The sequence below is a fragment of the Convolutriloba macropyga genome, chromosome 12 (genome assembly GCF_964194025.1).
Source record: "Convolutriloba macropyga chromosome 12, txConMacr16.3, whole genome shotgun sequence".
Taxonomy (NCBI): domain Eukaryota; kingdom Metazoa; phylum Xenacoelomorpha; order Acoela; family Convolutidae; genus Convolutriloba; species Convolutriloba macropyga.
The window spans coordinates 17281700-17297900 of record NC_134479.1 but is presented as its reverse complement, the minus strand read 5'-3'; the positions used below and the strand labels follow the sequence as shown (position 1 = coordinate 17297900).

The 16201-nt window shown below is 32.8% G+C and overlaps 1 protein-coding gene across 1 annotated transcript in view; it reads left to right on the top strand.

The window, feature by feature from the left end:
• Positions 1–1382: 1382 nt before the first annotated feature.
• LOC142351164 (uncharacterized) overlaps positions 1383–16201 on the top strand; it is a 264396-nt gene continuing 249577 nt past the window's right edge. Inside the window, exons 1-6 of the mRNA XM_075403279.1 lie at positions 1383–1548; positions 1963–2131; positions 2580–2688; positions 5947–6050; positions 6463–6556; positions 7074–7189. Coding sequence (XP_075259394.1) covers positions 1458–1548; positions 1963–2131; positions 2580–2688; positions 5947–6050; positions 6463–6556; positions 7074–7189 — 683 coding nt within the window. The 5' untranslated portion in view covers positions 1383–1457. The remainder of the gene's footprint in view (positions 1549–1962; positions 2132–2579; positions 2689–5946; positions 6051–6462; positions 6557–7073; positions 7190–16201) is intronic.

Sequence of the window (16201 nt, the reverse complement as noted above, 5' to 3'; positions counted from 1 at the left end):
AATGTTTAACTTATAAGAACTTGTATGTCAAATGGTTAACTTAGAAGAACTAATGAGTAGAATGGTTAACTTATAAGAAGTTGTAAGTCAAATGGTTAACTTGTAAGAAGCTTTATGTCGAATGGTTAACATATAAGCACTTGTAAGTCGAATGGTTAATTTTTAATAACTTGTAAGTCAAATAGTTAACTTATAGGAATTTGTCAGTCGAATATTTCACTTGCAAGAGCTCGCAAGTTTTTGAAAGAAAAACTTGCAAGGTGATGCATCGCCTTGTAAGAACTCTGAATAAACTTGCAAGTTCTTACAAGTTAACAAGACTTCTATTTACGTACGCGTTTGACGAGATTTCAGACCAAGAGCTAGCCTTTTCAAATGTGATAATAAAATATCATGAAAAAAATAAAGAAAAAAATTTGAGAAAAAAGTTAATCCTTGCTTTTGTATAGATTTCTTTGAAATATTAGGTAGCAAAATGAAAAAAAATCAGCAGAAGAGAACAACGTGAATTCAGATTTCAAAGCTATAATATTCAGAGTGTTCTCAGAATGTTATATTTTTTTATTATTGCTCAGAACCAACCCAGAGTTGGGTTTTGGACTGTTCAGAGTGTTTTCAGTGAGCCTTTTTACTATGATTTTTGCATGAACCGTGTAAAAAATGACATTGTGTTTATCTGTTCATTGTAAAAACACACTGAGAAATATCTGATTTACAACGTAACTGTGATCCGGGAAAATGTTTCAATTGACGTTCTTCTGATCTCCACATTGTTTCAGATGAAAATTTTGGTGTCATGCTTTTATTGCTACATTTTTGAAGAGAAAAATTTCTGAGACATAATCTGATAGTAAACTAATCTCGAGTCCCCCTGGGAATATTTTGAAGTTGAAATTCTTTTTTGACTTCGACATTTGCTCACGTCTAACGATGATTAGCGTCGCATCCAGTCAGCGCTCAGCTCAATTTCGGGTACTTTTAGGCGCTGGTTACAGCTATGTTATCAGAAATCCTTTTTTGTTATTTTAAATGTGTAAATTCAGCTACAATTTTTGTCATAAGTTTACTATGTTTTTGCCTATAGCACATATATGGCCATCTTTTCCTTCCGATATATTTTTTTTAAATGCTGGTTCAGTCTCCAAAATTAAATTCCACTCTCAAATGAAACCGACACGTAAACATGCTAGCTTTATCAATTGAATTTCACACAGGTAAATAATTAATAAATCGATTTACAAAATCAAAACAGAGTAGCCGCGTATAGTTATGGATAATAAGGAAACTGGTCAGATGTTTTTAATAATTTCCAGCTGTCAAAATGAATACTAACCATGGAAACTGCTTATTATGTATTCTGGAAATGTTTAATCACATTTTGCTTGGATCTCTTACACTGTTATGATATCGCTGTGGAACTACAACATGGATTGATATTTTATATATAAATAACGTACATGGTTACAAATTTACGAAACAAGATGAAAAAGTTATTCCCCGTTTTTGGGGTTTTATTTGCTGTAATGGCTGGCCTGGCGTACAGCTCAGGTGAGAAAATTTCATAGCTTAGAAGACCTTAAAAGGTTTAGTATAAATTTATAGTAAAATTTATGATTTGTTTAATTTATTTTTGTACAAATTTCAGCTAAAGGAAACAGTTTTCTGGGTACTTTTCTAAAACGTGGACTGAATAAATTAAAAATACAAAAATTATGTGCTTAAACCGAACAGCCTAAACTTTTTATTTATAAAAGTACCCCCCCCCCCCCCACCCCCGACCACGGGCGGCATTTTCATAGTCTGATCAAAAACAGTATGCACTATATTACACCGTTGTTTAAGTTGAAGCCAAGTTTTTTTCATCGTCAAATAACGTCGAGTCTGTTCATGGGTCAAGATAAAGGGTCAAAAAAGGTCATATTTCATAAATGTGTCAATATCTATAGCATTTCTTCTTTCCAGTTGCTGATAACAAGTGGAGTCTGGACCAGAACTCTTTCCAACTCCTGTCCAATTTGGTAGAGAACAGAATCACGATTGGAGACCTGGTCGACTTCAGTTTCGTGTTGACTGCCAAGGAGGAGATTGTAGATGATGTCCTCATTGTCGAGATGTCTGCTTCGTACAACGGGTCAGTCACTCTTTAGTCTGTCTAAGTTGAAATTAACAGAAAAGTAGTTGGCATTAACCGTCTAAATAGTGGAAATCATGTGAATCTACCATTTTACAAAAAAAAGAGTCCAGCATGATAAACTTTAAGTTTTTAAAAACTGTCACACAAAATTAAACATGGCCTTTAAAACTCAAAAACTCTGACAATTTTTCCGGAAAAAAAAACTGTCAAACATTTGTCATTTTGGACATTTCTGATGTTTTTGGGCGGGATTTCAACTGAGGACATAAAACATTTGTTTCTTTGCTGGCTTTTAGATTCAAAAATCTGATATTTCTAATACTGTGACACAATGAAAGCTAACAAAAGGTGTGCAAGAGATTGATACTGGTAACAAATTAGATTAACTTTTTCAACAGAAGTATTACAAAATAACTAATAATAAAGTACTTTCGTTTTATTTCAGATTCAGCAGCCTGTTGTTTTGTGGAGTCCCAGAAGTGGAGACGTCTGACAAGACAGTCTCATATGCAAGATATGGATCCACATACGACGCTGTCTTCGAGGGAATATCGGTAAGCTCCTGTTAATAGCGGACTAGCTAATTAACTAATTAGCGTTAACTAATTTCTGCCAATAAAAAACGCACAAATTACTTTATATTCTTACGAAATCTGTAATTCCAAGTATCCTAACTGTATTTCGTATTGAAAAAGTTGGTATATCTTTTTACGTAGTTAATGTTCAAAATTAGAACCAAAAATTTTTCCAGACATTTTTGTGTTTGAGCCTTACAAATCAATGCTGATAAACACAGTAATGAAGACGGTGAATTATTACTCTGTGATCATGTTGTGGTACATTAAACTCCAAAAGAGGTACTCAATTTAGGCGAACGTACCATGTCGCGTTTTTATTCATAATCAGTTTTGTAACTGTTTACATCATTAACTGTGCCAGTCAAAATTAAACTTTTTGTAATCTTGAGTTTTTTTTTCATTTTTTTGACAAGCTGACCAAGTCAGTTTTATTAATACTAGTGTTTTATAAAGCAGGTAATTTTAAAGCAGCTACCTACTATTAAGAGAAAGAAATGTTTTTTTTTGGAAATGGACTGATATATTTGGAGCGGAGCTGTTACCTTACGTGATGAGTTCACTCACTAACCCGAAAAAAGCGCCGTGCAAAGTGAGTTCCTGGCAAATCAATTAATTAAACAAAGTTCAGATGAGTTGAGATACTCTTAAATTCTCAAAGTTGTAGAGAATCCTACATTTTGACAAAAATTGTTGTTGAAATCGAGGTGGTGATACTAAAGTGAGAAATTAAACTGCTTTTTTGACTAGACTGGCATAAAATTTGTAACAAAACCAAAAACGTCGAAGGAATCACTGTTAATTGTTACTGAAATCTAAAAACTTATGATTGATGTTTTCTACATAAATAAGTTAAATAAACAATTTCTAATAATATAATTTCAAGAAATTGCTTTGATAATTGATAAAACTGGTTGAAATTTTAATATTCCCCTAGATGAGCAACCTTAGATTAGCAGCGCAATATCTTTAATCACAACAATTTTTTGCACCGTTTTTGAAGGTGGCGCCAAGATGTTAGTTTAAATTTCTTGTAATTTAAAATTTTGCTGCTAAAGGTTGCTAGTACCGAGCATACATAAACAAAACACAGAGCATATGTTCTCAGTAGAGTCGAGTGAATCTGATTTAAATTCGAAAAAAATCATATATGGAAGTTACTGTTCTGTTGAAGCAGTCACTCGAAAGCTCTAAACAACATTGATTGCAAGTATTAGCTGATTTAATATCGGTAAAAACTGTTTTTACAGCTAATCGCCTCAAATCTTTAATTAATTTTTTGACAAATTTCGCTGCAGAAAAGCACGAAATTTAGAAAAAAAAGCGATTCAGCTTTTCGATTCTGCTGTTCTAAGTACTCAGCAAAATGGTACAAAGTTATCTCTAAAACAGGAAAACTATCATCGACAACGGGGCTGAACACCAAAAAATTTTTAGCTATCAAACCATGTCATACATAATTCTTGGTAATCATACCACCTCATATATGGTTTTATGGAATCTTAGAAAACATATAAGGATCATGAATGGTTCTTATTAAACACAAAAAGATCTATGAAACTAAGCGCGAAATTGAAGTAATTCGAAACATTTCTGTGGGCTCAACTAACAAATTTAAAATTTTCAGTTTTTCTTAATCATATGTGTTTAATAAACGTGCAAAAAAACTGCATCTTTTTGCTGTATAATGTAGTAGGAAAATTTAGAAAACATTTTTTTTCATCACGAAAGCCAAATTTTCTGATGAAATTTAAAAACGACTCGATCCTATGTATAACTTTAGATCAATTTTAAATTTTGTAACAAAACCAAAAAACGTCGAGGGATTCACTGTTAATTGTTACTACAATCCAAAGCCATATGATTGATGTTTTCTACATAAATAAATTAAATACCCAATTTCTGAAAACTTCTTTTCAAGAAATTGTTTTGATAATCGATAAAAAGCTGTTGAAATATTGCTATTCCCTAGATGAGCGACCCTAGATTAGCAGCGCAATATCTGAACTGAAAACATATTGCTGAAATATTTTCAAAGATTTATGATATCTCGCAACAATTTTTTTTTCGCAGTTTTCTGGTGGTGGCGCTCAGAATGTTTTTTAAACTTCTTCTATTTGTCAATTTTGTTGCTAAGGGTTGCTAGTTCACATCATACGTAACTAAAATACAGAGCATATGTTTTCTTCAGTAGAGTCGAGTGAATCTGATTTAAATTCGAAAAAAGAAATTTAATGTTCTGTTGAAGCAGTGACTCCAAAGCTTTAATCAACAATAATTACAAGTATTAGCAGATTTAGTTTCAAAGAAAAGTCTTTCTACAGCTATTCGCGTCAATTAAAAATTTTTATGTTTGCGGAAAAACATGAAACTGTGAAAACAGTCCGATTCAGTATTTCGGCTCTGCTGTGCTAAATACACAGCAATATGGTACAAAATTATCTCTAGACAGAGGAAAATTATCATCGATAGCGGGCAGAACACCACAAAGATTAGTCATCAAACCAAGTCAAGTTTGATTCTTGCTAATCATACCATCTTATCTAGGGTTTAATGGATTCTTTGCAAACATATTAAGATCATTAATGGTTCTTATTAACATAAAAATATGTATAAAAATTAGCACGAAATAGACAATTTTCGAAACAATTCTGTGGGCTAAGCTAAAGTTTTCAGTTTTCGTTTTTCATACATGGATAATTAACGAGCACAAAACTTCATGTTTTCCTGTATAAAGTAGTAAGAGAGTTTAGAAAATCTTTTTTTCATCACTGAAGCCAAATTTTCTGAAGAAACCTTAAAAACTACTTGTCCTTATGTATAACATTAGATCGATTCTAAACACGACATTGCTTCTGTGAAGCTCAGTTTTGTGCCTTATGCAAATCGCAATTTAATATCGGTATCCACAAACAGCCTTGTCCTTCAAGAGGCTCTTTGCCAGGGAGATCTGCTTAGTCTTCGTTGATGATGCATTTGCAGCATTAACTAAAAAATTAATTTAAATAGAAGGAAATTTGGTTTTTCAAATCTTAGCAACCGTAGAAAAGATCATATATTGTTCTTACTATTAATCGGAAGAACATACTAAGAAATAATACATGTCATATGAAACTATATATGTGCTTTGTATTATTACCAAGAATATTAATCTCGTGCAATTCTCTGCGAGATCTTACTATATATAAGCAATTTTTTTCCTGCGCAATATGACTAATAATAGTTTTCATTTTTCAGTACGACTCGTACATCTTCGACTTCGGTACTATATCGGCCAAGGTGGGAGATACGATCACATTCGTGTTCGAAATGTTGGTGGCTGACAATGCACTCTACGTCGAAGGAAGGGGGCTTTTACAAATCTCTTTTCAATTTTTAAAACTTTAAATCAAGGCAATTTTTTTCAGAAATTAAACCGAATTGTATTTCAGCCTATGTGGCAATTAAGATCTCACAAATGTTAAGGAGAGAAAAGACCAGAAACGGTTAAACTACAGTCTAGAACATTCTAGAATTAAACAACTGCGCTTCATCGATTCTAAGTTCTCAAATAATTGTTCCAGCAAAACTAGCTAGATAAACTTCAGATTCTATCAGAGTCGTATTATTTCATGTCAAAAGTTTGTCATTTAAGCGCCTATTTTCAACTGAAAAAAAGGTATTTTGAGTTTTCACTAAAATCAAAGAATACGACTTTGTTTATATATAGTGCCAATTAAAAGCTTTTGTAAAACCCCTCGACCTAACCCTAATAGGTGCCCAATACTGGATGGGAGTGGGTGTGGAATTCGACCATTCACAGTCGATCTGGGTGAACGACATCGCCTTCCAACTGGCACCCAAACCGGTCAGTCTTCAAAAGGGTGTGAAATGGGGTGATAAAGGCGACGGGGGAACTAACATGACACAAGCAAAGATGTTCCATTTGCTGCCTGTTTTGAGGCTCACGTGCAATGAGAAGAAATTTAGCGGGAAACATATTTTGTAAACAAACATAGAAAGAACAGATAATGGAGAAAAAACAAAAGAAACCTGAACAGACTTGTTTTGACAAAAAAGTGATTTTGAAACTAAGCGAAAACGTAGATGAAAAACTTCCAAAAACTGACTCATGAAAATCGTGAAAATGTGCAATTTTTATTTGTGTCCCACCAAGTATAAATTTAAATGTAGTACTATATCCATGAGTTTTATCACCGTAAATTTTTTGTGGTATAGATTTTAGTGAGCATGGTACGATGTTAATATGTAAACGGAAATTTAATGCTAATTTGAAGACATGCAAGTTAATTCAATTATTTTCTGAAAACATTGTTTTTCTGAGGGTTGAGCCCTTGAGTGAAGGTAGGTGTGATTTGTTTCAGGGTGCGGGAGGTGAACAGCTGATGTACTTTGACCTGAGTTCAAACATTCCCACTTACACGAAGGGCGCTTCCCAGAGCAGCTACATCACCATGATTGACCCTTTCCTCTCTTTGGGGTAACCTTTTAATCATTAACAGTATTGTTTAAAGTTTTAATCAAGAATCCATTGTCAAGGCAGCAACAAGCGAAGGGTCTGAGCGGTTCTTATACGAGTTTGCAGGTCAAAATTTTCAAAGTGTTTGGCGAAAATCTGTCTTGTAAAAGTTTAGCATGAATGCTAATCTTAACACGAATGGTTAACCATTTGGCTCATCGCTTTCTGTGAGAGCGCTTAATGTTCGCCAAACAGGTGCAACTACTGCAAAAATGGAAGAGTAATGGATTCGAACCAGCATCTATTACTTGCAAGCCCAGTGAGCCAACCCCCCTTACCCAAACTGGTCCATTACCCATTCTCACGTTCTCTCTTGTTCTTCAAGGCTTCGTTTCTCTAGTCTAGTATACGTTGAACAAGCACATCTTATCTTATGCACAACTTAACACACAATCTAAAAAAGTTCAGGTGCAATTACCTGACAAAACACTCGCAATTGCCCGAAGAGTTCAGGTAGATGTGTCTCACCTGAACAATACCTGAACAAACCCGAAAATTACCTGAATTATAGCTTAAAAAATGAAGTATCACGGTCTGAACTTTCGATTGAACTTACCCGAAATTCACTAAAAAAAATAAACACTTTAGCTGTTCAGGTAATTTGTACGGATCAGTAATTTTTATCTTAATTTTAACTGAAATTTTAAGCAACTGTCGCCTGAAAATTTTTCATATGTCGGGAAAATCTTCTCTAGTCAATTTAACCACAGACTATTGATATAACCATCAACACAGCTCAGTATACATTATTCTTTTGGTGCTAAAAGTTAACTGTTTCTCTACTCCGTCGTTTCGAAATCTCTCTATTTGTGTTCTCTTCTGAAACTCCTTATTAGGTTGGAAAAGAGAATTTTGAGTTAAACCTTTTCAGCGTGAACTAACAGCACGGCAGAAGAGTGGGGGAAGTATAGAGGAGCCTTAAATTTTTTGAACTTCTTCAAAACTTAAAAAACGGCTTGACATAGCTTAACTAATGTGTAATTGTGTCCCCTAGGGTTTTTATGTTTTTTCTTTTACTTTACATTTTTTTGAATAAATTTCTTTGTTGTTGAATTGCTGAATGCAATTACGACATTCTTTCTGGTGCTTGCACCTGAACTCATTCAGGTAAAAATTTACCAGAACTGTAGTTCAGGTGTGTTTCAGGTGCCTGTACACCAAAAATACACCTGAACTTCCGATTACCTGAACGCTGTTCAGGTAAATTTACATGAAATTCATTAGATGTACGTTGTTCTCTCTCAATCTTCAAAAACTTTTGACGTTTTGACTAGCTCATATAGCAAGATAAAAATGTCTCTTAAGATCTCACAGGAAGTTGACACAAGTAAAAAAAATTGTTCTTTGAAATAATAAATTTCTCGAAATGAATGCAGCTAAAAATGAGGAAATTGATGAATTAACTACAGTTAATTTTGAGTTTAACACTTTGCATTAAACTGAAGCGTAGCCTTTCAGTAATTGCTGTGATCCACCTTCGTGCAGCGAGGAGTCATACAACATGCGTCTACCGGTACGCAATCAAAAACACATATATACATAAAATGTCAAACTTACAGACCAATTGAAAGGGTTCAGGATTCAATATAAGTAAGTGGTTCACTTTTAAAATGTGTTAAGATTCAAAAAATGAAACCAGCGTGATCAAAAGTGGGTCCATTTTCCCTGAAAAAGGGAACCATAGACGTTTATTGTGATCTTCTGTTCATTGGTTCACAGGGAAACAGCTAATATGCAATACCAACAAAAATCGTTAAAAAGTGAACCAGCTAAGGGGTGTAATGAAGACAGGGCGATTGCATGCGGTCATTCAGTTTTTAGGTTTATAATGATATCAAATTTTCAGGTTGTGTTGTTTTATCTTAAATTTGAAACCTTGTGTAATCTTGTATGAGGCCTTATTGAGTTCCTCAGCTGTATCAGCAACCATCGTATTGCAAAATTCCAAAGTTTTAAACCCGGGCTTACCACCCAGAAAGTTTCAGTAATAAACCTGCGTATTTCTATGTTAACTTTTAAAATCAGAGGTACAATTTTGCTCTGAAAAAGACACTGATCAGTGTAGATTGAGATATGAACAGAACATGTACGAGTATAAAAAGTCTATATACAGTCTATCGATTTACATTGATTCAGTACTGCAATGCTCTGGTGTTCGGCTGGGTGGTCGGCCCGGGAAGTTGCTTATGTTTGTACAAAAGACTACGTACATATTTCAAAACACTCATAACAAATGTAGTAATCAATCGGTTACCCAAAAACATTGAGGACCATTATAAGCAATGGTACCATCATCAAGATTATAAACTGAAAGAACCAAAGCAGTTTTTCTAACTTGCCGTCCTTTTGCGGCTATTATTGTCGATGCGTCTATTCAACAAAGCAAAACTCGATTAGCAGAAAATCTCATCTGTGTTTAAACGTTACGTTGTATCCGTTTTCATAAAACCCTTAATTTGAATTTTACTTGTGCTTATCATTCAATGTCTTGCGCGAATAGTTTAAAGTTCAAGATTTGGTGGGTCCATGCCCGTTGTCTTTGTAAATTTCTCATAGCAGAAGTTCTCTAAGAGATTAAATTATCCTGACAAGCTCACATAGTATACCCCAGTGAAAGAAATTCAAAACTTGCAGTAATCTTCCAAGATTTCGTGCAAGAAAATACATACTTCTTGCAAGATTCTTGCAAGATTCTTGCCAGTTTTGAATCCAACTTGCAAGATTCTTGCAAAATTTTGAATCCGGGCTATTTTTTGTCATTGCATTTGGTTCCGTAATTTGTTTAATAAACAAAAATTTGCTTCAAAGATGTTTTATAAAACATTTGAACCCTGATTTATTTTTTTTGCTTTAATTGATAATTTGCAAAATTCTTGCAAGATTTGATTCCGCTAACCACTAGGAAAACCAAAACGTACGAGGTGTTTTAAAAGCCTGTCGGATTTTGGACCTTAGGGGCCCGAAACACCTCAGCTGATCTTTCCACAAGTACACTCACGCAGACTCTTATTGGTTAAAAAACTGGACCACTCTTACCTTAATTAATTGAGGATTGCTTCTAGTTTTCACAAGTCGACGTCAGTTTTTTTATTCTCTCAAAATACTGACACTAACTCTCTCATTATTCTTCTTTATTCTGTTATTGGAAAAGATTTGATTTCTCAGACTTCATCCAAAATTAGTTTCCACAAAGCGAATATAAAATAGTTCAGTTTCAAAACAATTTTTCTCAAATTTTCAAGCCATGTTGCAGATTTATCTTTTCTAATCAGAATTTGTTAAAATAGAAGTTATATTATTAAATGAAAAATAGTTCTATCTGAGCTGACCAAGAAATGATGTAATAGCGATTTTTTAGCTGTAAACTTATTTTAAACCACAAAATCTAAATTTGTAATTTCGAGTAAACAGCTGAAAACTATAAAAGAATACAATTCAGAGGTTAAAAGTATTTGGACATTTTTTGTCAGTTCCAGCGGAGATTTCTAAAGAGAGGTGGAACGCACGATCTGTCTACATATTTTGGACGCGGGAATAGATTGCAGTTACGAAGCCACATGTTCAAATCAAAACTTTCTAAACCAGAATTTCTGCATATGGTTTGGTTTATATGTTAGACGCTTGGAGGAGTAGTTTCATCAAATGTTTTTCCAAAAGATTTACTGTTGTCAACCAGAATTTCTCAAAAAGTAACTCTGTTACATCCGGCAGTATCTTTTTTTCAAATTCTGAAAAATTAGCGTTGTACAAATTATTTCTGTCAATTAATCTTCAATGTTGTTTCGCTTTGTGCTCTGATATTTGAAGAAAAATTTGACATTAATTTAACAATTTTCACCGCATTAAGCGGAGAAATTCGTTGAATTTTGAATGAAGAGTTCCCTTGCATAGCTCAGCGCAGAAAACTTTTTTAAAATTTTAGATCATTAATCATAAAAATTTGTGAGATTTGTCACACGAAATATACATGAGGTGGTTGTCACTTCACATCTTGTACAGTTTTGGTACTCTATCTTCACAGTTTGCACAATTTTTGATTTTGATAAGATTATCTTCAACATAACAAAATGGAAAGTTAACAAAAAGGAAAATAAACAAGCTGATTTTGATCATGATAAAACATAAAAAAGAAAAAAAATTTAACCAAAAACTTTCACAAATTTATCTCTAAAATGGATTTCAAAAGAAGGAAAGTTAAGTTTCTACAAATTAAATTTCTATTTAGACCCAAACGCAAATGCTTTAAAAAACCAAAACAAAAAAAAATGATACGAATTTTATCATCTCAGTCCCAATGTAAGGTTCCGTGCAGGTGCAGAACAAATAATGCAAGATTATTGAATAAAAAATGCAAGAGTTAACGTCAATCTGTCCACTAATAGTCAATTTAATGCGTACTAGTTTGTATCCATTGGGTTTAATAGCACTAAAATATTTGCTGTGCTTTAAAAAAAACTGCACGAGTGCTGAACTTTGCTACGCATTCGTACATTTTTCCTACAACGATAAAAAACCCTATTATACAGAAATGTGTTAAAAAGTTGGTGAGACTTCATTTGGATGCACGATTTTTATCTGTACATCTTGCTGTCTTTTTCGATGCATTTTTTTCAATAGTTACGAGCAAATTCTGTCATCTTATGGAAGCTGTTTTGTAGAGGCGGTCAAAATCTGTTCAAAGACAGATACGTTTAATCGAAATGTTTGGTGGTATTGTGTGAAAAAGTTGTTCATAGTAAACTCTGTTTTTTTTTTGGGGGGGGGGGTGTTCTGTAGGTCGCTTTAACAAGGATTACCTTTGATTTGCACTTGTCCATTAATTTTGATTCAGCTGACATATTTCCTGCTCATCTGTTTCATTTTGGTTTTTCGTAATACTTTTTATCAACACTTTGAAAGGAAAAAACACCGCCAATATAACCAGAAATTATTTCTTGCTAATCAGTGGTTAAAATGATAACCTAAGATCAAAAAATTATTATTTTTAGTATTTTATAAATCAAAAATTGAATCAAGATTGACTAAAAGAGTAAAATGAAAAGCAATTTATTCTCTCTAAAAACATTATTTGGCAAGTTCGACAATGATGAAAACATTTTAAAAAAATTTATTGTTTCAGGTTAACAATTTAAAACAGACTCTCTTGTTGTTTTTCCAAAAATATAAATTATATATATTAAAATTTTGTCTAAACCCATGTTCGGCGCTTTTTTGTTCGTTTAAACAGTTTTTAAAATCATTTTCAAAACTGCAAATTCAAAAACTTGGAACATTCTGTGAGATGTATAGAAAACAATTCAAGGCTGATCTCATTTTTTCAATTAGTCAATTTGCTTGCTTAAACGTATGTTAATATGAGCTCAAACATTTTTGTTCCGACCCCTCTTGAGGGGAGAGGAACTATATACTCAAATGGGTTTTTTGTTCAGACAATTTTGGCCGATCGATATAATAATCGTAGAGAATTGTGAGTGGTATCATTAGAAAGCCCGTACAGCGCAGAATGTAGAATTGAAAAAGTTAAAAAGATTTTTTCAATTTTTGTTTTTTATAGGGAGTTAGGGAGCTTTAAGAGCTTTGAAGTTTTGCGAATATTAGACGTATTTCAGCTGCTTTATTCACATTTTTGACCAAATTTTCGTCAATTATGACCAAAGTTCCGTCAATTTTGCAAAAATATGTAAAAATTGTTAACTTTAGCGTCATAGAATTTATCTCTAAAGGTAGAGGAGGGTTGTTGAATTGTTTGATCTGAGTTTTTTGGCTAAATTTTATGCTAAATTTTTCAAAATTCAGATTTTTGCTCTCAAGAATGGGACCAAATTTGCTTTTTAGCACACTTGCTCTAAATTTGCTAGCAGTAGGAGCCTTAAACTGTGGCCAGATTCTTTTTAAGCTCAAAAACGAGCTATTTGTACTCCCGCTGGCTTTAAGAGACTTCTGGAATCACAATTTTGCCATAATTTTGCAATTTCAAACTCGATTATTATACTAAATGCCTTATTTATTTTGGACAAACTGAAAAACTTTGTGTAGAATTGACCTATTTTGCAACCATTTCAACATTTTCGTGTTTTGTAAGACGTGCATCACTAGGTAACCTTATGATAGAACTTTTTTAGATTTTACTGGTGCGCGAGCTTTTTTTTCAAAACATATCGGCTATGTAAACGTATTTTATGTAAACTGCAAAAGACAAATTCAAATCAGCGCTCAATTAATGGCACACACTGTTTACAATAAAAAAGACCAAACGAGATTACATTATGGTTTCAGAGTTAAGCTCATGAATTTTTTGGCTCTGACAAATTGTTGTCGTAAAACTTTATGGACTTCTTCGTTTTGCTTTCATTTCTTATAGTTTTTGTAGGCCAATGATTTAGTGTCTCCAATCAAACATCTGGATAAACTGTAGAAAATATTAAAGAACCAAGACATTTCTTTGTGTGGTTATCTAATGTCCGTTATGACTTTGAATATATTTGTTTTGAGAAGAAATAGGTGAATTTTTGAACTTTGCCACTATTTCTCTCAATTTCGGGCGTAGTATCAGTAAAAAAAAGTCGCACACCAATTTCCTGAGATTTAAATACTAATGTCGTTAGCAGTTTTATATACAACTAATGGTTTCTTTTTTTGGTACTACGCGTTTTCAATTTTTATTTCATGTTCTTTTGTTTCCTTGTCGAATTATCACATCATTGAAAAGTCCAATTAAAGGGAGGCAAAGTAGGGAAAATTCATAATGTTGGAAAAGGCGTATCTGGATATGTTAATTGCATTTGTTGAATAATTTATCCTTTTTGGGCTGAGACAAATTTATCTCGCAAAACTTTCTGGTTCTTTTTTTATTTTGCCTGTGTCTGGCTTTCTTTTCTTGTTGTAAGCCATACACCAATGAAGATGAATTGTAATTGCTTCTCCAGGTCAGATAACTCAAGCTAGTTTATGAATTCAGTTTTTAGCTGTTTGTTTTAATGATTTTCAATTTAAAATTTAAAAAACATATATTTTTTTTACTCATTTTGGCTTTTTTTGTCTCCAAGTAACTCAGTCTCACGCATTAGAAGTCTTAATCATTTTTGTTGGTTCATACACTGTTTTTTGTTCTTGGTTATACATTGTGACTGATTGCGTCGACCATTTAGTTTCATAAAAATTTTTCGAGATTTCTATACTGTTCAATTTTTGTGTTTCTTTTTGTTGTCATGTCTAAGTAATCCTTTTATAAGGAAGAATCGCTGATGTTAAGATGAAGGTAAAATGATGATTTTAAGTTCTTTTAGGTAAAATTGTATTAATATAATGCCTTGAAAAGTGTCAGGTCGTAAAATTGTTTGAAGTTTTGGCTTTTTTATGTTTTTGTTTTTTGTGTGCACATAAATTAGTCTTATTATTAGTAGGCCCAATTGGCTCTATAAATGTTGACACTTAATCCATAGCTTTTGTTGTATTCCTAAATTTGTTATGGCTTCTCAAAAAATTTGTTTTCAAAAACATATTTGTGTTTTTGTCACTACTGTTAAAACGAGATTTTATGAGATTTTATATATTTGTACATTTTATGGGATTTCGGGATTTCTGTTTTCTTTTTAATTTATAACAAAAATCGTAGTTCCCATTGGCTTTAAAAATTTGCGCAACTGAACATTGGATAATGGCATGTCTCAGTTGCCTCATACGTAGATATAGTTGAACATTTTATAACTGTGATATTAATTGTTTTCAAAAAAGAAAAAGTATTTTTGAACTTCGCGCCTATTTGCTCCTTTTTCCGATCTTTTAAACAGTCCCATCGAGGACCAGTCTCATATCTTTTCTAGTGATGTATAGGTTAAGTTGTTTTAATTTGGTTTTTATATGATGCGAATTTGATTCTGTTATGACTTTTTTATTATATACATCGAGTTTTGGTCGTAAACAACTTGTGTAATTTTTATTATCGTCCTTTTTAGTAGTCCTATTATCAACAACTTCATTGCCCATCTAGCGTGGCATTATCGTATTTCATTGGTTATTTATTCAACAATGTGTGTTTTTGAAAATTTTCTATGTCTTCACCATTTGATAGCGGATTAAGTCAAGAGTGTGGATGAGCGGGGTCGGAGAATTATGTGCGTACGCACATTACCGAGCCTCCTTGTTTCATTGGGTTTTGCCGCATCCTATATCAGTTCAACTTCTCGCAGTTATAGAAGTTAACGCAAATAATTTTTTACGATAATCAGATCCGATGACTCAATTGAACAAATTTATGGGAAGTTTTGCTCCATTCAATTTTTTCCTTTATCCAGTCATCAATTTGAAAAAAATCACTTATTGATGGAACGCGTCCCAAACTTCTCCAGCTTTTTTGTAACAAAGGTTAGATCGTTTTCTCAAGTGAAAAAAAAACTGCACATAATTTCTGTAGAAATTGTTTTTCCGCGCAAGATTTATTCTAGCTTTCAGTCTAAAAAGTATTTTTTGGTCATTTTTGCTTTGAGATAAGGATATGCTTTCAATATTAGTTTTTTCTTCTTTGGCTACCATATACCATTATTTACAAAATCAGCATTTTCGTTTCTGTTGGTCTCAATAATTAGATAGAAATATGAAACAGTTAATCAATTTAATTTGCTTAAATGTTGAGTTAATAGAGATATCTTACCTAATTACCTTTTTCAAATCTCAGCTTACAATTTAGTATTTTTTTCTAATTTTTATATTAGGGAGTGTAATTTTTTAAATTTTTCTAAGGAGTGTAATTTTTAATAACCGCTTGCTTTTTTTAACCCCTTTAATAACAAAGTTTTTTGATTTTATGTGAAAGTATCAGTTTTAATGCTGGTAAAACTTATAATTTTGTTGTGAACAGTTATAGATATATATAATTTGAAATCTTTTTACTTTCTAACATGTAAGCAATTTTCGCAGATTTGCACAGGGACCGGCACCGTTGAACAATCTGAGCATGTCCATAGCCTACGTGTG